The sequence below is a fragment of the Rhamphochromis sp. 'chilingali' genome, assembly GCF_963969265.1.
Source record: "Rhamphochromis sp. 'chilingali' genome assembly, chromosome: 18".
NCBI lineage: Eukaryota > Metazoa > Chordata > Actinopteri > Cichliformes > Cichlidae > Rhamphochromis > Rhamphochromis sp. 'chilingali'.
The window spans coordinates 24,725,988-24,746,224 of NC_137945.1; the positions used below are offsets into that span (position 1 = coordinate 24,725,988).

General features: G+C 42.3%; 1 protein-coding gene across 2 annotated transcripts; it reads right to left on the reverse strand.

The window, feature by feature from the left end:
- Positions 1 to 266: 266 nt before the first annotated feature.
- Positions 267 to 19,842, reverse strand: LOC308386301 (cyclic nucleotide-gated channel beta-3-like). Of its 2 annotated transcripts, none has more exons than XM_080865745.1 (17): positions 19,619 to 19,842; positions 19,152 to 19,206; positions 16,508 to 16,652; positions 9,235 to 9,395; positions 8,087 to 8,598; positions 7,958 to 8,008; positions 7,787 to 7,873; positions 7,619 to 7,683; positions 6,519 to 6,641; positions 4,399 to 4,540; positions 3,896 to 4,055; positions 3,638 to 3,735; positions 3,457 to 3,540; positions 1,597 to 1,715; positions 1,337 to 1,489; positions 733 to 883; positions 267 to 646 (listed from the first exon to the last, which is right to left on the reverse strand). In XM_080865745.1, the coding sequence occupies exons 1-17, from the start codon at positions 19,721 to 19,723 to the stop codon at positions 629 to 631; spliced, it is 2,229 nt and encodes a 742-aa protein (XP_080721871.1). In that variant the 5' UTR covers positions 19,724 to 19,842; the 3' UTR covers positions 267 to 628. The 2 variants fall into 2 exon arrangements, with proteins under 2 accessions (XP_080721871.1, XP_080721872.1); XM_080865746.1 differs by lacking the exon at positions 4,399 to 4,540 and adding an exon at positions 4,805 to 4,946.
- Between the last annotated feature and the right edge of the window lie 395 nt (positions 19,843 to 20,237).

The window sequence follows — 20,237 nt, forward strand, 5'->3', positions numbered from 1 at the left end:
GAGACGGCAGGTAAAAAGAGTATAATCAGTTTCTGAATATCCTGTATCATGGATAACATTAAATTCACTGCAGTAACCATCGGTGCTACGATGAAAGTAGCTGGTGTAATGCTTGGTTTATTTTAAGTCTGTGGGGCTCACAAAAACAGAGGCAGCTGAATTAATCGGCCCTCGTACTGTCACTGGCAGGTGAGGATTAGCCTGGATGTGACCTCCTGCTCTCACAAACACAAGGCTAACAGAGAAATACACTTAATGCAGTTCAAACATATTTATTTATTAAAACTCAGTCAAATAATATAAACTGTCAACATTATTGTCACCATGCTTCTTACTGACTGATAATCTCAGGCAGGCTTCCACGCCTACAGTGGGAAAAATGACCGATTATACTGTATAAAAACCATATGAACGAAGTACATACATAGCAGTGTCCACTAGGGGCAGTAGTTGAGGTACACATGGTCTTGGCTTGTTGTTATTATTAAATTAGACAGAATGACACACAGCAGTAAAACTATCATCTGAAAGGTGCTTTCAACAGAAATGAGTTCATTTCCATGAGAGATACATTTTCTTCACTCCAAAAAAGGGGTTATTAAAAAAAAAAAACTTTCCATGCTCCTTATTAGTTGGTACTGGAAGTCTGGGGAAAAAATAAAAGACAAGCACAATGACTTTCATGTAATAATCACTTGGGGTGCATTTATTAGGACAGAACGGTGTAGTTACCTTCATTTTGTCGATAAACGTTTTGTTAATGGTCCCGCCCAAAGCGCGCAGCAGTTTGGGTGTGGGGGGTTTGGGTCCGAACAGCGCCAGTCCTTTTTTCTTCTCTTCTTCAACTTTAGCTGCTGCTGGACCTTTGGCCTTCATTAGTTTCCTACAGAGGTACAGAGGTTTGTTTACTACAGCAGCATTTATTATTATCATGTGGAAACTTCATATCTCAGGGATTACATGTGTACTTATGCGTCACACTGACAGGAAGGGGAAGCTCACTGTTCAAAGGTGTCCCAGCCTGATGAACATCACCAACAGCCCTTTTTCTGACGTCCACATAACACTTTTCTTTTCGCTTTGTTTGTAATCGTGCTGTTTTAAAGATCAGGCCTTGAAAATAAAAATAGGTCCACCCACTAACATGTGATTGTTTTCCTTGTGTGTAAAACTACCTGACTGGAATTTTATCTTAAAAATCGCTGCCATTTATACATGTTCACATACTTCCCCCCTCACAGATAGTGTATCATTGGTTTCCAGTAAATAAACCACCAAGTACAGAAGTTATTTCGTGAAATCAGCAGCAAATATTGAGTCAAATCCTTTGACTCACCTGCCCTTTCTGGCCAACACTTTCTGCGACTCCGGGTAATGAACCAAAATATCAAACAGGTCTTTCTTCTCCAGGACAAAGAGGTTGGCGAAGCCGTATGCTTTGACATTAGCTGTGCGCCTGTTCCCTCCATCTTTGGAGGACTGCAAGAGACTAAGAAACAGAAAGAGAAAACATTTCACTGTTCACTGATTGTGATTAATTGCCTCTGATGTTGATTAATTATCAGTATATATTTGTGCGCGTGTATCTGAACTCACCTGATTTCCCCAAAAACACAACCAGCTTTTAGTGTCACAAACACAATGCTGTTGTCGGGTCCTCCCACCACCTGCACCGCTCCACCTTTGATGATGTACATCTCTTTACCGATGTCACCCTACAAATAATTTACACAAATAAATTACTGAAGGGATGTGTGTATGTGCTTATAAAGGGCATTTTAGCTTTAAAAGAAGCCTGTGGTGGCCTTTTATATACACAGAACTTCTGAGATTAAAGTCATAAATTCAGACCTACAAGAACTCGGACATTCTTTGATATTAAAGTTGTAAATTTTGGAGGAAAAAAAAAGTATTAACCTAATAAAAAATCACTGTCATGGGCTGTTTCCTTTGATCCTGCATTTTGAGTTTCATTCCTTTTTGTATTATGATGTTCTTGTTTGTGCAGTTTAGGCTTCATCCAGTTCTGCTGATATTGAGCTCTGTTTCCCTATCCGGTTGTTCAGTGATGACGCGACGAATCCTACTTCCGGGCCTAAAGTAGTCTGCGTTTAATATGGCTTTTGTGTTGTTAACATGTTTAATGTTATGTATTTTCTTCTATTTGATCTCAAAAAGCTCCTAAAACAGTCAGTGATCACTGTTGACCTCCCTCGGCTTTTATTACCGCTAATCATTTATTTAAGCTCAGTTTTTAAAACCTTAGGATGTAACTACAGCCCAGCCCATGCAGCAGTATATGAATGACTAACCTCGTATTGTGGCTGCATTATCTCAGTTGTTCTCCTGGCTGAAGTTTGGTCCTTTTACAGCATCCTGCCATGCGATTACATTTGTTCCTGACCACCGAAAACACTCATGTTAACTTTTATCGAGTGGAAAAAAAGTTAGCTTGTTCATATTATGCTAACATAGCTGTGTCGCTAGCGGTCACGTAGCACATCATTATATACCAGCTAGCCAAACTTCAGTGACCCTACAAACGTCACTGCTGTTTAGTTTTCTGTCTTCATTTATGTTGGAAGTGATAACAGAGCTGTACGTTTTAATTTGTTTCCAAAACCCTGCAGTCAGGACATGCTATATTGTATTTAGATAGAAGCTAGCGAGCTAACTTCCTGCTAACTTCTAACTCCGTTAAATGTCATAAATGTCCGTTTTCATGGATGCCTGGATGTTAAACTCAATTGTTACACCCGGTAGAGCAGAACGCTGATCATTTTATTAAAGATGAAAGACTTTAGACAGTTTTTCAACTCTCAGTAATGTCATAGTGATCGTTTGATATGTGGACCTGCAGCGGAGTTTAGACCCAGACACAGCTAGTGACGTCAGACTGAACAACCGGATAGTTTTGCTCCAAGTGTCTGCATTTGGGTCATCCTACTGTCACCACGCGGTCTGCCAGCGCAGACCCTGACAATGAACTATTTTATAAGATTATAAAGTCATTTTTCCAAATTTAAAAGTAAAATATGCAACGCTGTCTGAGGTTTTATCATAATTATGAATTTTAGAGAAACAAAACTTGGATATTTTTGACGTTCAAGTGGTAAAAAAATAAGTTAGCTAAAAATGTACTCGACAATGGAGGATATGCAGTTGTAACTAATGTAAAAATCTGTCATCACAATGAAATAAGTGTGTTTTCCTCTGCCTCTTTACAGTCTGTATGCTTGTCATCATATGGTGAATCAGGGCTAAAATGAGTATCTCCTTATTGCCAAGTTTGATTACACAACATCAGTTTATCCTCCCCAGCACATTTTTACTTTTTTGTATTTAATGTCCCTCAATTGTTGGCATAAAATGATGATAAACTTTTAAAAAATTAAGTAATTTGTTGTGTTTCATTCACATTTGAAGTTGACGATGATTGTGTAAGACTTAACACACCTTCTTCACAACAAAGTCTCCGGGCAGATAAATGATCGACTTGAGCCTCAGCAACATGTCCACTAACATCTGCTGGTCACAGCCCTGTGGAAACATATGAAGATATTTAACTGACCAACCATCTCCCAGTCTCCCAGTTACTGTCTGGGCTATATATTTATTTTTTCTAATGAGTGTGCACCTTGAAAAGATCAATCTTCTGGAAGGTCGCCAGGTTGATGTCCACAGCAATGGCTGTTCTCATCACTAGAGGCATCTTGTCCAGCAGCTCGGACTCATCTGAAAACACGGAGATGAAGAATTATTATTTAATTCAGTGTTAAAACTTTCTGCACCTGGCACAATAGTAGGACTGACGTCTGATTTGTGTCCTATAATTAAAGCGTTTCTCACACACTCTTAAAGACTGAAATGAAGATTTTATCCAGTGACTACTGACCCAGCATGCCCTGAGCGTCCCAGGTGTAGGTGTACCAGGTGCGGACTCGGTTCTGTATCAAAGACGGGATGTGATTGGTCACCATGTACTCCACAGTGTTGTCCATGGAAGAACGGAAGTAAGTCTGTCCTGCTGTCGCTGCACCAATGACATCTCTCATCTGAGACATTATGATGATAAGAAGAAAACCTTTGTTTAAACTAAATAAATACTCCTCTCACTTAGACAGTAGAATGAATGTGCTTTTGTTGTTTTTGACAGTCAAGACATCACAGGGAACCAGTGAAATACTATAGACAGAGTAACGGATACTGGAGTATTGCAGGTTTATTCATCTATCTACATAAACAGGACAAGTGGGGGAGAATAAGAGACAATCGTTTACTACTACTAGTACTACTTGCAGTTAATGATGCTAAAAGGATGCTAATCAGGACTCCAGATGAAGTAAGGATGCTGGGGGCTGTGACTCATGCTATGGGGCAGAGTGTCCTCTGTATTACCTGTCCAATCAAACTGGAGAACACAAAGACGCCCAAGAAAAAATTAGTCATCTGAAAGGTAATCTCAAAGACGGTTTCGGGTTCATTAAGACCCCCGATGTTGATCAGACTGCGGACAGCAAAGTAGTAACAACGCAGGTACCTGTGGAGAGTTTTGGGGGGGGGGGGGGGGGGGGGGGGGGGTGTCAGAGAGGGGTGTCATAAACTGTATTGGATGTTTTGGGGTCGTGTGGGGGAAAATGGAGTTTGTTTCTTTGTTTTGCATAAAATGGCAGTGGTGGGTTCTGGGCACGTTTGAGCGATTTCCTTGATGTCTTGCTGAAATTGCTTTAGCTTCCTAAAGAGAAAAAAATATTAAAAGAAAAGAGAAAGTAAAATAACAAAAATGCTACGAGAAAGAAGCTACCTGGCCAAGCATGGTGGACATAAAGAATGCCCCGAAAAGGTAGTTGGTCATCTGAAAGATCAGCCCGAATGTGGTGTCAGGAGTTGGTAACTCGGCGATCAGTAGCAGGGACTTCTCGGCATAGAAGAAGCAGCTGAGGTAACTGCAGCCACAGCATCAGCAGCAAACATGGGACATATGAAAGATTTTGACTGGATGCTTTGTGAGCTGGAACTCATAACTCTGTGCGATAAACCAGAGACTTTTTTTTAGGTAATTTTGTTTCTCTGCTATAACCTTTTGTTATGCATTGCTAACATTATCCCCCTATGTGCTCATTTTCTACCTTTCTGTATCATGTTGGTGAGTGAACATGTTTAATATGGTCATTTGTGAGTACAGATGTTCCCCTAGCCACTGTTTTCAAACCATCAGCCAATCATTAGAAAGTTGCACAGAGGGAGGGAAGAAAAAACAGTTTGTTGTAACTGTGACTCGTGCACAGTGTTGGGGAGTAACAGAATACATGTACCGCCGTTACGTATTTAAAATACAAAATATGAGTAACTGTATTCCATTACAGTTACCGTTTAAAAAGGTGGTATTCAGAATACAGTTACTTTGCTGAAATAAAGGGATTACACGGCGGTATTTTCCTGTTTGATATGTTCGCCTATGCTCTCTCTATTTTGGGTTTCCCTGCCGGTGGAAACCCAAACAAAACACGCATTAAGAGGCTCAAATGCCTGTGTCTCAATCTCGCGTCTCATAATGATGTGAAGAAATATTTAAAAAAATGATTTAATATGAAGGCAATAGGCAGAATGCTACAGGCATAGCCCTAAAGAATGTAGCCTGATGGGCAGTGCAGTCCGTGCTGCAGGGAGAATGGACTGCCATACCCGTTATGTGTCTGTGAGCGAGGGAGGGAGAAAAAGGAAAAGTACAAGATGTCATCGAGCAGAAACGGGAGCTGGAAGCATGTAAATATAATAATAACCACTGCAGCCAAGAAGAGAGCCTGGCGAGCCCAGTTGTAAGTAAGCTATTAAGACTCGACTGTACACTGTGTTCGTGTTTTCCTCCGAAACAATAAATTCGGTTGGAGCAGCCTTTCAACGCCTCTCTCTGTCTCTCGCTAGCAACGTTGACCCAGACAACAAAGTAAAGCCAGTTTTCAACTACGAGCACAACACGAACCCAACGTATTAGCCAGAGGTCCCTTTATGGTTTTACGCCTTTACGGTTCAGAGCCGCGGACCTGTTTTATATACGCGGAATAGTTTTCTATACGAGATCGCTGCAAAAAGCGCAGTTACCTAATGTCCACCCTCCCTGTTACTCATTTTATATTTAGATTTAAAAATCTAGTTGGTATTGGTATGGCGAGTAACCTTCAGTAATAGTAATAAATCACACAGCAATAGTACATTCATGTAGTTGTAAAAAAGCATGATAATATATTAAGTAATCCAAAGTATTCAGAATACGTTACTCTCATTGAGTAATGTAACGGAATACGTTACAAAAACATTTTGGGGCATGTATTCTGTAATCTGTAGTGGAATACATTTTAAAAGTAACCTTCCCAACACTGCTCGTGCAAAAGCTGCTCTAGCAGAGTCTCAGAATACAGTATGAGCATGCTAGGTCCACATCAAGAGTTGGCAGAAAAAAAGATGAGAAAATCCCTCCAACTCAAACACAAGTGGCTGTATAGAAGTGCTGTACTTACGCGCTGCCTACGCCGGAGTAGACCCATTTAGTTTTACCAATGCCCTGATATTCTGAGGCCACGTAGTAGAAGCAGGCATTAAGGTGGAGCACGAAGAGCAGATAACCAATTGTGCGAATCACTCTAAGAGGGGTAATAAAGAGAGTTATTGATATGGCCACATTTTGACATTTTTGCTATCTTAGTTAATTGCATTGTATACTGGATGGATCAGTGGGTGGATGGATGGACGGATCGGTGGATGGACGGATGGGTTGGTGGATGGATGGATGGATGGATGGACGGACGGATCGGTGGATGGATAGATGGGTTGGTGGATGGATGGATGGATGGATCGGTGGATGGATGGATGGATCGGTGGATGGATGAATGGATGGATGGATCAGTGGGTGGATGGATGGATGGATGGATGGACGGATCGGTGGATGGATGGATGGGTTGGTGGATGGATGGATGGATGGATGGATGGATCGGTGGGTGGATGGATGATGGATGGATCGGTGGGTGGATGGATCAGTGGGTGGATGGACGGATGGGTTGGTGGATGGATGGATGGATGGATGGATGGGTTGGTGGATGGATGGATGGATGGGTTGGTGGATGGATGGATGGATGGATGGATGGATGGATGGATGGATGGATGGATCGGTGGATGGATGGATGGATGGATCGGTGGATGGATGAATGGATGGACGGATCGGTGGATGGATGGGTTGGTGGATGGATGGATGGATGGATCGGTGGGTGGATGGATGATGGATGGATCGGTGGGTGGATGGACGGATGGGTTGGTGGATGGATGGATGGATGGGTTGGTGGATGGATGGATGGATGGGTTGGTGGGTGGATGGATGGATCGGTGGATGGATGGATGGATGGATCGGTGGATGAATGGACGGATGGGTTGGTGGATGGATGGATGGATGGATCGGTGGATGGATGGATGGATGGATCGGTGGGTGGATGGATGGATGGGTTGGTGGATGGATGGATGGGTTGGTGGGTGGATGGATGGGTTGGTGGGTGGATGGATGGATCGGTGGGTGGATGGATGATGGATGGATTGGTGGGTGGATGGATGCATGGATGGATGGTCTTACCTCCAGATGTAAGCCTTGGCCATGATGCTCTCTAGACGATCACTGAACTCAAAAAATGTGTCCATCTTGAAAACAGGTGAGGAAATGTGAGCCAGATGAGAGCCAAAGTACATTTAATAGGCGTTGTTTATTGTCTCATTCATCTAAACATTATTTAAGTAGATTTACCTTCAGTAGACGATTGAGTCTGAAGGCAGATTTGAATCCAAATTGGATGTACAACAAGTCAAATGGAAAGACTGACACCACGTCTGCCTGTGAAAGAGACAGACAGCTGTAAGGTCGCTGACTCTAATTAAGTACATAACTTCAAAGCTCAAGGGATTTAAGTGATCATACCAGGAATCTCTCTGAATCTCTGTAGTGCTTCTTTGTCATCACTCTGTCTTTCTGCAAGGGAATAAAAGTGACTTTGTCATTCAGGCCAGTGTTTTTCTCTGTCAGCAGTCAGGATCATTTCCCACTTACAATGATGTCTCCTCCTTTGACGAACTGTTTGCGGGGTTGGGAGATGACAGAGTCCACCAGGTAGATGATGTCAGCCAACACATCCAGGGTGAACCAGTAAGGGATGGAGATCTCAGTGTGGTAGGGGAAGCACAGGCGGGCCGTGATGAACCACGTGTTGTAGTTAAAGGCCACAGTCACCAAGCTTAGCCATGCAATGTAGCGACGGTCCGTGAAAGGGTCTATGGTTTGCCCAAACACAGAGTCCATCAGGTCCTCGAGTGGCTTCAACACAGTGTCCACCACTGACCACATTGCCTCGGATATCCTGGTTCTCATACTCTTCTTCTCCTCCTGCTGTTTGGCCTCTGCTGCCTTTTGTTCTGCTTTCTTTTGCTCATCCTCCTTTTTCTTCTTCTCCTGCTCCTCTTTTTTCTTCTTGTCTGCCTCCTCCTTCTTTATCCGTGCCTCCTCTGCCTGTTGTCTCCTTTCCTCTATGACTCTGTTGTAGTCGTCTTTGCGTAGCAGTGGCGCTGAAAGGATAAAGGGGCTGAGTGAGCAACAGTTAAATATTAAGAATTAGTTTCCTTACTGCCCCATGAAAACAATAACATTTTTTTTTGATTTTTGATTTTATTGATTAGCATTCAAATTCAAATCTCAGTGAAAACAGTGAAAAAAAAAAACAGTGAAAATAGAACAAAAATCTACCATAAAGAAAGAAAGCATGAGACAAGGCTAATCAAAAGGTATTGGCTGAAGCATTTGCTTATTACGCCAACCCTTTTCACAAAATATCTTTTTGTATGCAGCTCCTGTACATAGGGCTTGAAGAAAATAATAAAACAAAGCAAAAACCAAACAAACAAACAACAACAACAAAAAAAAACCCAAAGAAAAAAAAACTTTCCACCTTAGATAAGTAACTACATCAAAGCAAAAGAATCAAGAGGTTATTTTTTTTCTCCTTTTTGCTCTTTTCATTCTTGATTTATATATTTTTCTAATACTCTATTTTTAAACATGTTTTTAAACAAGGAAAATGAACTACACCACAGATATTAGAAATATTAGATACATCCACAGATATTAGAAATATTAGATACATCCACAGATATTAGAAATATTAGAAAATCTGCAGCACTGAATGGTTTTGTGTTGGCACTCACTGACAGGAGGGGTTATCTCAGGGGATGAAGCATACTGATCAGTCACTTTCTCCTTGAAGAGCTGCTTTCTTTCTCTCATCTTCATGATTATGGCTCTGAGGTGCTCATCTGAGTACTTGTTGATGACTATGGGGGGAGGTGGAGGGGGGACTCCCTCCTCTCTGAGGAAGCAAAATAAGAAAGTTGCGCTGTTATTGGCAGTGAGTGAGTTTCTGATGTAGCGAGGATAGAAAAATCATAAAAACTCCTAAAAATTCCTGATGTGAATGAGGAATTTCAACCAATTAAAAAAAAGGAACAAATCAGGAAAAGTTGTGTAATAATCAGAGACTCCACTCGGCATTAATGATTCAACACCTGTTCTACTCCAGCATTTAAAGTTGCCTAGAGGTAAGATTTTACTCTGAAAAATCTGGAACTTTACTTTAACATGCATTAAGAGGTTTTCTGGTCATGTAGCAGTCACATTGTACTGACACACAACACAAAACTATCCACAACACTACACACTACTACACAAGACAACCAGAGATGTAATCCGATTACTTTTTTCAAGTAACAAGTAAAGTAAGGGATTACTATTGCAAAAAAGGTAATTAGATTACTGTTACTTTCCTGTGAGCATGCTGCGTTATTGCGTTACTAAAACCGTGATTTTTTTTTGCAAGAGTGTCTCATGACAATGACGTAAGTGAGTGCGACGTTTGTGGCAACAGCTGTGTGCAGATCAACAATGGATAATAGCTGTATCCCAAAACGTCGGCTGCATCCTTCGGAGGACCCGGCTTTCGCAGTCTACGTGGGCCGGGTCCTCCGAAGACCGAGAAGGCTGGAAGTGCGAGGCTGTGAAATAGGACGGTCTAGCCTTCAGATTTTCGTCTTTGTCGGTGGAGTTTAACAAACTCGGCCGTCTGCTCCTTGCTATCTAAAATATAACAGGACACTGGCGTAAATTCTCGACTGTCTCACACTTCTTTTTATGACGTTTATTCAGCAGTGTGAAAATCCCGGAGGAACCCACCCGATGGATTAATAAAGTTTTATTTAATCTAATAATCTAATAACTTTGATCTCAGCCAAACCGATTTACTCCGGAACAAATAAAACACAGAAAAAAGGCAAACAATTACATTTTTAAGTTATCCGAGTGACTTACATATTATGTTTAACCCGAGTAGCGAAAGAGCGGGGGTCTGAAAACGATGAAGCCGGGAGTCCGCTGCTCTCACCGGCTCGACCGGCGCACTTTTGCAAATATGCGATGTCTTGATAAACCAAGCAGATATTTGAAATGTACACAGCTACTTTCTCGCCTGAAAATATGTTAAAAGTTTATTTTGTGACCCAGAAAGATTAATAAGAGTAATTTTAAAACTTAGTAGTGGCTTAGTAGTAGTGTTGGAAACTGAAATTGGCTGGGCCGTGCTATGAATTCTGGGATATGGTGGGCCACGAAGGACACACCCGACCCTGTCACTACTCGATCCGTACTGGAAATCCGATCGGTACCCCGCATGCGCATGAAGCGCCTTGAGGCGACTTTTGTTGTGATTTGGCGCTATATAAATAAAATTGAATTGAATTGAATTGAATTGAAAAGGTGTCTACTTCCGGTCGAAGCGTTTTACGATAGTTACGGGTCAGAGTATCTGTTAAGATGTTAGGAATAATAAGTATCTCTTAAAATGTTTCCAGTAATGAAGCATTTCAGTACAATGTAGACAAAAACGGAAAATAAAAAGATAGTTACGGATCAGGACTCCCCGATCCTTACTACGCATGTGCAAAGTTGGACCATACAAATCGGGTCTACCTGATCCGTACCGCGCATGTGCAGGGGTTTTCTTCTTCTTCTGTTCATATGATGGCAGTTTACTCCCCAGTGTAAGAGGATACTGCCACCTGCTGACTGAGCGAATGAACCCTATTGTAAACTGATTTAACGTCATTACAAACGTGTGTTAAATTTGATTTAGTGATAGTTGAGTGTGTTTATGCTTGTCTGTGTGGAGAGGATTGATTGGAATAGCGATGATGATGTCTGCTATCATTGTCAATTGTTAGTAAGCAGTTCATCTGGCTGATGAATCTACATGTGACATATTACAAAGTCTGTATTATTAACTCTGTAATTAGGCGCTATTCTTCTTATTTTACGGCGCTTAACAGATACTCTGACCCGTAAAATGCTATCATAAAATGCTTCGACCGGAAGTAGACACCTTTTGCGCATGCGGGGTACCGATCGGGTTTCCAGTACGGATCGGGTGGTGACAGAGAGTACAGGGAGTGCAGAATTATTAGGCAAATGAGTATTTTGTCCACATCATCCTCTTCATGCATGTTGTCTTACTCCAAGCTGTATAGGCTCGAAAGCCTACTACCAATTAAGCATATTAGGTGATGTGCATCTCTGTAATGAGAAGGGGTGTGGTCTAATGACATCAACACCCTATATCAGGTGTGCATAATTATTAGGCAACTTCCTTTCCTTTGGCAAAATGGGTCAAAAGAAGGACTTGACAGGCTCAGAAAAGTCAAAAATAGTGAGATATCTTGCAGAGGGATGCAGCAGTCTCAAAATTGCAAAGCTTCTGAAGCGTGATCATCGAACAATCAAGCGTTTCATTCAAAATAGTCAACAGCGTCGCAAGAAGCGTGTGGAAAAACCAAGGCGCAAAATAACTGCCCATGAACTGAGAAAAGTCAAGCGTACAGCTGCCAAGATGCCACTTGCCACCAGTTTGGCCATATTTCAGAGCTGCAACATCACTGGAGTGCCCAAAAGCACAAGGTGTGCAATACTCAGAGACATGGCCAAGGTAAGAAAGGCTGAAAGACGACCACCACTGAACAAGACACACAAGCTGAAACGTCAAGACTGGGCCAAGAAATATCTCAAGACTGGTTTTTCTAAGGTTTTATGGACTGATGAAATGAGAGTGAGTCTTGATGGGCCAGATGGATGGGCCCGTGGCTGGATTGGTAAAGGGCAGAGAGCTCCAGTCCGACTCAGACGCCAGCAAGGTGGAGGTGGAGTACTGGTTTGGGCTGGTATCATCAAAGATGAGCTTGTGGGGCCTTTTCGGGTTGAGGATGGAGTCAAGCTCAACTCCCAGTCCTACTGCCAGTTTCTGGAAGACACCTTCTTCAAGCAGTGGTACAGGAAGAAGTCTGCATCCTTCAAGAAAAACATGATTTTCATGCAGGACAATGCTCCATCACACGCGTCCAAGTACTCCACAGCGTGGCTGGCAAGAAAGGGTATAAAAGAAGAAAAACTAATGACATGGCCACCTTGTTCACCTGATCTGAACCCCATTGAGAACCTGTGGTCCATCATCAAATGTGAGATTTACAAGGAGAGAAAACAGTACACCTCTCTGAACAGTGTCTGGGAGGCTGTGGTTGCTGCTGCACGCAATGTTGATGGTGAACAGATCAAAACACTGACAGAATCCATGGATGGCAGGCTTTTGAGTGTCCTTGCAAAGAAAGGTGGCTATATTGGTCGCTGATTTGTTTTTGTTTTGTTTTTGAATGTCAGAAATGTATATTTGTGAATGTGGAGATGTTATATTGGTTTCACTGGTAAAAATAAATAATTGAAATGGGTATACATTTGTTTTTTGTTAAGTTGCCTAATAATTACGCACAGTAATAGTCACCTGCACACACAGATATCCCCCTAAAATAGCTAAAACTAAAAACAAACTAAAAACTACTTCCAAAAACATTCAACTTTGATATTAATGAGTTTTTTGGGTTCATTGAGAACATGGTTGTTGTTCAATAATAAAATTATTCCTCAAAAATACAACTTGCCTAATAATTCTGCACTCCCTGTAATATGACCGTGCAGCGTTTAAAGCGTGTAAGTACTGACCTTACTTTGAGTTTGATTCTGTAAAAAGTGACAAAAACATTAGGGTCTGCTGTTCACTGCGTGGGAAGAAAACTTCTTTTTACAGTGAAAAAAACCCTAAACTTCCGAGCAAGCGCCGAGTGCGCTGCCACAGGAATGTGAAATTCACAGAGAAACTGCTGGATCCTTCCACTGACATGACGGCTGCGGCACACCTGCACCAGAGCAAACCTCCGCCTGCCCCACTCCTGCTAAACAGGTGAAAATAGAGCAACAGGGCCGCTGAGTTTTTGATTTTATTTATTTTCTGCTGTGTTTTACTTGCATCTATTTGAAAGAGTGAGTGTAAACATAAAAACCTATTTTATTTTATGTGCTGGAATGTGCAGAAAATAGGTTTAAATGTTAAACAATTTTTTTCCAGTCAGAGAATGTTGCATATACTTTAATTTTTGGTTGATGCATAAAGTTAAAAGATTAAAACTAATAAAACAAGTTTTAAAAAGAGACTTTTTCATTTGATTACATTTTATATAATGGATGATGCAGAAAAAGTAGAATTGGGCTGAAAGATCTATTGCTTTATTACCTATTCAGGTCATAAATCATGTTTTTAAAAAGTAACTAAGTAACTAATTACTTTCATAAATAAGTAATTAGTAAAGTAACGGGATTACTTTTGGGGGGAAGTAATCAGTAATTAGTTACTGATTACTTTTTCAAGTAACTTGACCAACACTGAAGACAACACATTAACTACACGCTCTCTCTCTCTTTTTCTGCTGTCTTTCTTTCTCTCTTTCTCTCTCTCTCTCTTGCTGTCACTCCTAAAACTTCACCCTCTTCCTAAACAAATATAATTTTTTGATTGGTCAGCATGGTACATTTTTCCACCAACACGAACGGGCTGTTTTTTGTTTAGTTTTTTAATTTTTTGGTCATAAGCAGAGAGTGCTTGCTAGCGCTGTCCTTAGACGTTAACGTGACGAAACTATTCAGGAAAAAACGCCGCGTATATATTGTTTATCAGGATTCTGGTTTTACGTGGCCTATCTGCACAATTTAAAAACTGGTATATATCACCCTGTTGCTTTGTCATCTTTAAGTGGTCACGTGATTAACTTACCACGACTACTTTATTCTTCCTCAGTCAAACAGCAGCACTCATGCAATTGTTTTGCCCCCCTGAGCTCCAGGTGTTGTGCCAAAAAGTGATCGTCTGCCAGAAAGTGATTGCCGTCCGCGAGAGCGCTCGCAGCTGCTTAAAGCTGTAGCGCCCAGATTACTTACGTAGACAGCTACTTCCGTGCAACTGATATAAGGTGCAGTAAGCTGAACACAGCTTCAACTGTCTGTTTGTTGAAAAATAGTAACGCATCCGCGCCGCATTTTCTTGTTAGTAATAATAATGGATTGGATTTATATAGCGCTTTTCAAGGCACCCAAAGCGCTTTACAATACCACTATTCATTCACTCTCACATTCACACACTGGTGGAGGCAGCTACAGTTGTAGCCACAGCTGCCCTGGGGCAGACTGACAGAAGCGAGGCTGCCATATCGCGCCATCGGCCCCTCTGGCCAACACCAGTAGGCGGTAGGGTAAAGTGTCTTGCCCAAGGACACAACGACCAGGACAGAGAGCCCGGGGATCAAACCGGCAACCTTCCGGTTACAGATATGCTTCCCAACCCCCTGAGCCACGGTCGCCCCTTAAAGTAGTAACAGTAACTGCGTTGTAACGATAGGAATAGTAATTAGTTAGATTACTCGTTACTGAAAAAAGTAACGCCGTTACTTGTAACTCCGTTATTGCCATCACTGATAAAGTATAATACACATTTAAGGTATATAAATGTAGAAATATTTGATTCAGTGCATTGCGACCATCCTCAGTGTTTATTTCAGTTTACAATCGTTCCCTTTTCATTCAGGACCCAGCTCAGTACCTGTGATTTGAAACGCTAAAAAGAGTGAATCACAGAGAGAAATAACTTGTGACATAAGAAGGATCACATTACACGGATAAATGCAATCAGCCAAGTGGTGCTCACTGCAGAGCCAAATGGATGGAGTCCAGCTTCACCTGTTTGTGGTTAAGGTTAGGGCACTTTGGGTCAGGGAGGACAGATCTAGAGGTCAGGCCAGGCTAGGCCAATAGCGGTCTTCCACTTCGGCCCGAGCTGTGAGAATGATGGATGCTCTCCCTCTAGTGGATAAAATTCTGTAGTGCCTTTGACAGAACAATACACCATGTTTAAACTGACACATCCAACATGCTGAGATCAGGCCCTGCAGTCAAATTAAAGTCAGTACATTTTCACACTTAATTGTCAGGTTGTTTTTCCATCGTTTCTTTCATTGTTTTCAGTGTGTAAATGGTACACTGTGCTGGGTTGGAGTACCGCCCCTGGTTTGTGGAAACTAAATGAAAGAAAGTTAAAGAAAGTGAGCCAACGCCGTGGTGACACCGGTTCTGGTAGGAAGCCTTTGCAGACTTAATCAACCCTAAAGGCGATGCAGCATTTCATCTCACTAATATGCCTCATAAAAGAAGAAGGACACATACTTGGGCGGTTTATATATGAGAAGGACACAGAGTAAACCACACACACTTCAGGTTTTGTGTAGCACTGGCAGTAAAAACTCCCAGTCTAGCTCTTCTGTAGAGTACCTCAGGATCCCCTCTGAGCTCTGACACTATTTATTCCACACATTACTTAAGCTGCTGGCTGACACTGACCCCACCACCACCACCACACACACACACACACACACACACACACACACACACACACACACACACACACACACACACACACACACACACACACACACACACACACACACGCTACCTGTCCTCCACCTGGAGCCTCTGGCTCTTGCCACCATTGTTGTGTCATATATATCATATCCTCGTTGAAATCCAACCTGTGCTTAGAACTACGAGGATCAGCCGTTGCTGCCTCTACCTGTCGCCTTCATAGTGTTTATTGAGGGACCAGAAGCAGCTCTGGTGAGCTCCTTAAAACCTAAAGAACTGAAAATCTTTTAATCCACTTTCAGGCCATCCCTCTTTTAATATGCATGTTGCTCCAGCAGGTAAAGATCTCACATGCTGCGCTTATCTCCCCGGGCACCCTCCCTCCCTCTCCGCCCTCTTGCCAGGGAATCTGATTAATTAGCGTCCATGGGGTGATTACTTTGATATAGGTTTGTGGTGTCACTTGGCAGGTGTGTGTTTGCAGTGAGCTAAAGTGGAGTTTGGAGGCTGGGCTGATATTCTGAGGATAAACACACTGTAACTAATCTCTGTAAACGCTTTTGACTGTCGGTGCACCCGCTTTCAAATGAAATGTACCTGGAAAAAATTAGGTAGAAGAAACAACACTGCAAGCGCATGTCTTACCCCTCAGCTCCAGCTTGATCGGGGTTTGGTGGAGGAGCTGGAGCCGCGGCTGGAGCTGGGGCAGGAGCTGGTGCCGAAGCTGGTGCCGGGGCCGCTGATGGTGCTGGTTCAGGGGCTGGGGGTGGTGCCGGTGATGGAGCTGATTCTAAGAAAGGGGAAAAAAATCCTACGTTTATTTTGGCTTTTCAAGATTGTTAGAAATGGTCCTCACCTCCTGGAAGAAGAATAAAAAAATGTTTGATCTTACCTAATTATTTATTTTGCATCGTTTGTTTTCCTGTAAAGCATTTCTTTTAGACATCTTTATAAAAATATTACACATTTAGAAATATAACCGTAACAATACATTAGATTAAGTTTTATATTTATAATGGTTTCTGTTTTCCCATTTATTTCTTTTAATTGCTAATTTCCTCATCATTGTATTATGTGTTTTCCTTATAGTCCCTTTAGTCTTATAACTGCATGTCATCCATCTGTGAAGCAACTACGAACTGTAAATGTGTTCATCCTTTTTTTGGCATCTTTGCTGCACTGGTTATGTGAAACCATTTTTATTTAGTTCATCATCTATTAAAGATTCCTGTAACATCTGTAAAAGAGAGAGACAAGACGCTGAATATGACATTTGAGGGGTTGATTATTAGCTGGCCGTGTTTCTGTCCGGCTTTCAGACACATTAGTCAGGTTGGGTATCAGACGCCACCTCTCTGGGGACACCTCAGGCCCTCCAAGGTTTGGAGGCCTATCTCCACCCACCACCACTTCCCCTGCCGGTGGCGGACTCCCTCAGGTGTCGGTGTGTTGGTGGTTCTTTGTGTCTGGGGGTGGGCGTCCGGGTGCACACCGGCTCACTCCTTGGCGGCCGCTTGTCGGGGCCTGGGGCCTGGGGCTCGCTCGGGCCCCCTTTGGAGGTGGGGTGCCCCCGGCCTCTCGGCCTAGGGCTCGGTCACTCAAGCGCAGCTGGGGGCCGGCGGAGCTCACGGGCGCGTCACTGCAACCCCCCCTGGCTTCTGCTCCGCGGCTGCTGAGTGAGCCCTCATCTGGGACTCTCCTCAGCTCTTACTGGAACAGTGGCGCGGCTGCCCCTCTGTTGGTCTTCCATGGTCTTTTGTGTTCTGGGGGCCTCTGGATGTCTGGAGTTTTGATCTCCTCCATACCCGCTTCACACCCTGGAGGACGGGGCTGAGGCCCCCCCACACTCCCTAGCAGATCATTACATGGAGAAACCTTTGGAATGCAAGCATGCTGATCCACACAGGTATGCACACATGGGTATTCACAGACGCGGACTAAAGCTTTCTTGGCTGCTGCCTCAAAGCACACTGTGCGCTGTCTATCTTGCGTGCTGCACAATATTGTTTATTACTTAGTAAATACTGATATCTATGACTAGCTAGTTTATTGTGATGGTGCTTTGTTTTCTCTATTATTATGTTGCTCTTTGTTGTTTGCTGTCTCCTCTGTTTGTTTGTTTGTTTGTTTGTTTGTTTTTTTTTCTCCATACAGGTGACCCAGGAGTTTTTTTTTTTTTTTTTTTTTGTCTCTCTTCCCCCCCCTTCTCACCGTCTCTTCTCCCCTTTGGTTTTCTTTCTTTCTCTCCCCCTCTCTCTCTCATTCATTCCCCCTGTCCTATTTATTAAAAAAAAAAAAAAAAAAAAAAAAAAAAAAAAAAAAATGACAAAGGATGAACTGAAGCTCTGCCATCACGTAATGTCGCATACTGCTGTTTCTGATGTCATTTAGAGAAAAAAAAAAAAAAAAAAAAAAAAAAAAAAAAAAAAAAGACACATTAGGCAACCGTGGGATCAGCAGAATGAAGTAACAGAACCTGGATGGATGATGGAGACAAACCTGATGTTATTCACTCCGGCTCCAAAAGGCCATTCAAACTTTCAGCAACACAATCAACAAATCAGTGAAATTCCATTTCTTGTCGAGCTCAGCAGTCGAGGAAACTCAACTAAAATGGAAACGGTCAGCAGGCGCGAGAGAAGTCGTCCAAGGCTGAACGTTTCATATTGGACATTTGTCCAAAGGCTTTCTCTTATTTTGGTCCCTTTTTGTCACTCGTTTGACTGTTTGCGCTTTATAACTATGACTATAACTATTATAACTACAGCTTTATACAAATAACAAGAATAAACAGAATAATACACGAGGCTGACTGAAGTGTGGAGGTGTTTCAGTAACACTGTGTTTCACTGCAGTATCTAATTAGCAAATACATTTGTAAAGAAGCTTATTATACAGTAAAACGTTACATACTTATTTCCCTTGTAATGGCATAAACAAGTGTTGTATTTATGTGGATGGATATTGGTGGATTTAGATGTGGGTGTTTGGCCTATTACGTTGATTTGTCAGTTGCATTTGTATTAGTATGTCTTTTAAAAAAAATGATGATGCGTATGTTTCTATTTGCTCGATGACCTGTGCAGGGACAACAAACTGTCATGTTAGATGAATAGTTTTTGTACACAGTCCCTGACAAATAAAGAGGCAAACCAAAATGAAGCGAAATTTAAAATAATCCATATTTTCTCATGTTCCCAACATATTAACAGTCAGTCTTGTTTTAATTTCACAGGATGGGACAAAAAAAAGGAACTGGGTAAACTTTTCAGCCGTTAGAATGACTCACCCTGTGGTTTGTCCACTTTCTTGTCTTCATTCTCCTTCTCAGCTGGCTTCTCCTCCTACACGACAAATCAACATTTTTTTTCTTCACAAAATCTGACGCCTGGCTCCATTTGTCAAACAGTGGCCATTAAGAGTGACGCTTTAATTTCAGTGGCAGTTTTAAAGAATGGTGAATTCAGCGTTTGACAAATGACTGCCTCCCCTGATGGACACTTTTAAAAACAGGCTGCGTTCATGATGAAACAAATTTCAAAGTGCCCGTTTGGGTAATGAGTGATTTCAATGAGGTAGTGAAACAATTTTATTTGGGTTTTTTTCTGTTTTGCTGCCAGGGTACAGAGCAGCTGGTTGAATGATAGAGGCAGACGAGACGCCACTGCTCATGTCTGTAACCAGTCAAAAATCTGGTTGACAATAACGATTTATTATAGTTAGTCTAATAACTGAATATACAGGCGGAACACATACCTTGGCTGGAGGTGGAGGTGGAGCTGGGTCAGGGGCTTTGCTAGTAGTCCCAGAGCCCTCTGGCACCTGCGGGCTGCTAAAGAGACCCTTCAACTTTGCAAACATGTCTAACGACCTACGAGTGCATCAGCCGTCCTGCCTGCTGCTTGTATGAGGGGAGTGTGGCGGGAGGCAAGGATCAAAACGATCCCTCAACTAGCCTGATCCCCTTCACTCCGCCTACCTTTTCTTCTCCACCTGTTTTAATTCAGCGTGTCCTCATAACCAAATTGACCCTAATTGCATTACTGTATTTAGCAGGACTAATACTCTTGCACTGAGCATAGCCCCCACCATCAGCAGTGACATGTCAGCCCATCCCTCAATTGGCTTAGGGGTGACCACTAAAGCAGGGAGGGCTGCTTAGCATGCGTGCGAATGTCTGTGGAGCACACTGTCATTCTTCTTATTGTAAGTGACACACTCTCGAGTCATGATACACTTTAAAAAACTGCCATTCCCGTTGAATGTATCATTGTAAAAGGATGGAAGACAGTGATCAAACAAAGTCCACATAGTGGGTTTGAATGACCCAACTAGATATACACCAGCTCACTGAGAGGTCAAAGTGACTCTGTCC

Excerpts from the sequence above, each read along its gene's own strand:
- LOC308386301 (XM_080865745.1), bottom strand. The coding sequence starts at position 19,723 with ATGTTTGCAAAGTTGAAGGGTCTCTTTAGCAGCCCGCAGGTGCCAGAG. Across the intron at positions 16,653-19,151 it reads GAAAGTGGACAAACCACAGG|AATCAGCTCCATCACCGGCA; the intron begins GTGAGTCATTCT and ends CCCCTTTCTTAG. Across the intron at positions 9,396-16,507 it reads GATCAAGCTGGAGCTGAGGG|AGAGGAGGGAGTCCCCCCTC; the intron begins GTAAGACATGCG and ends TTGCTTCCTCAG.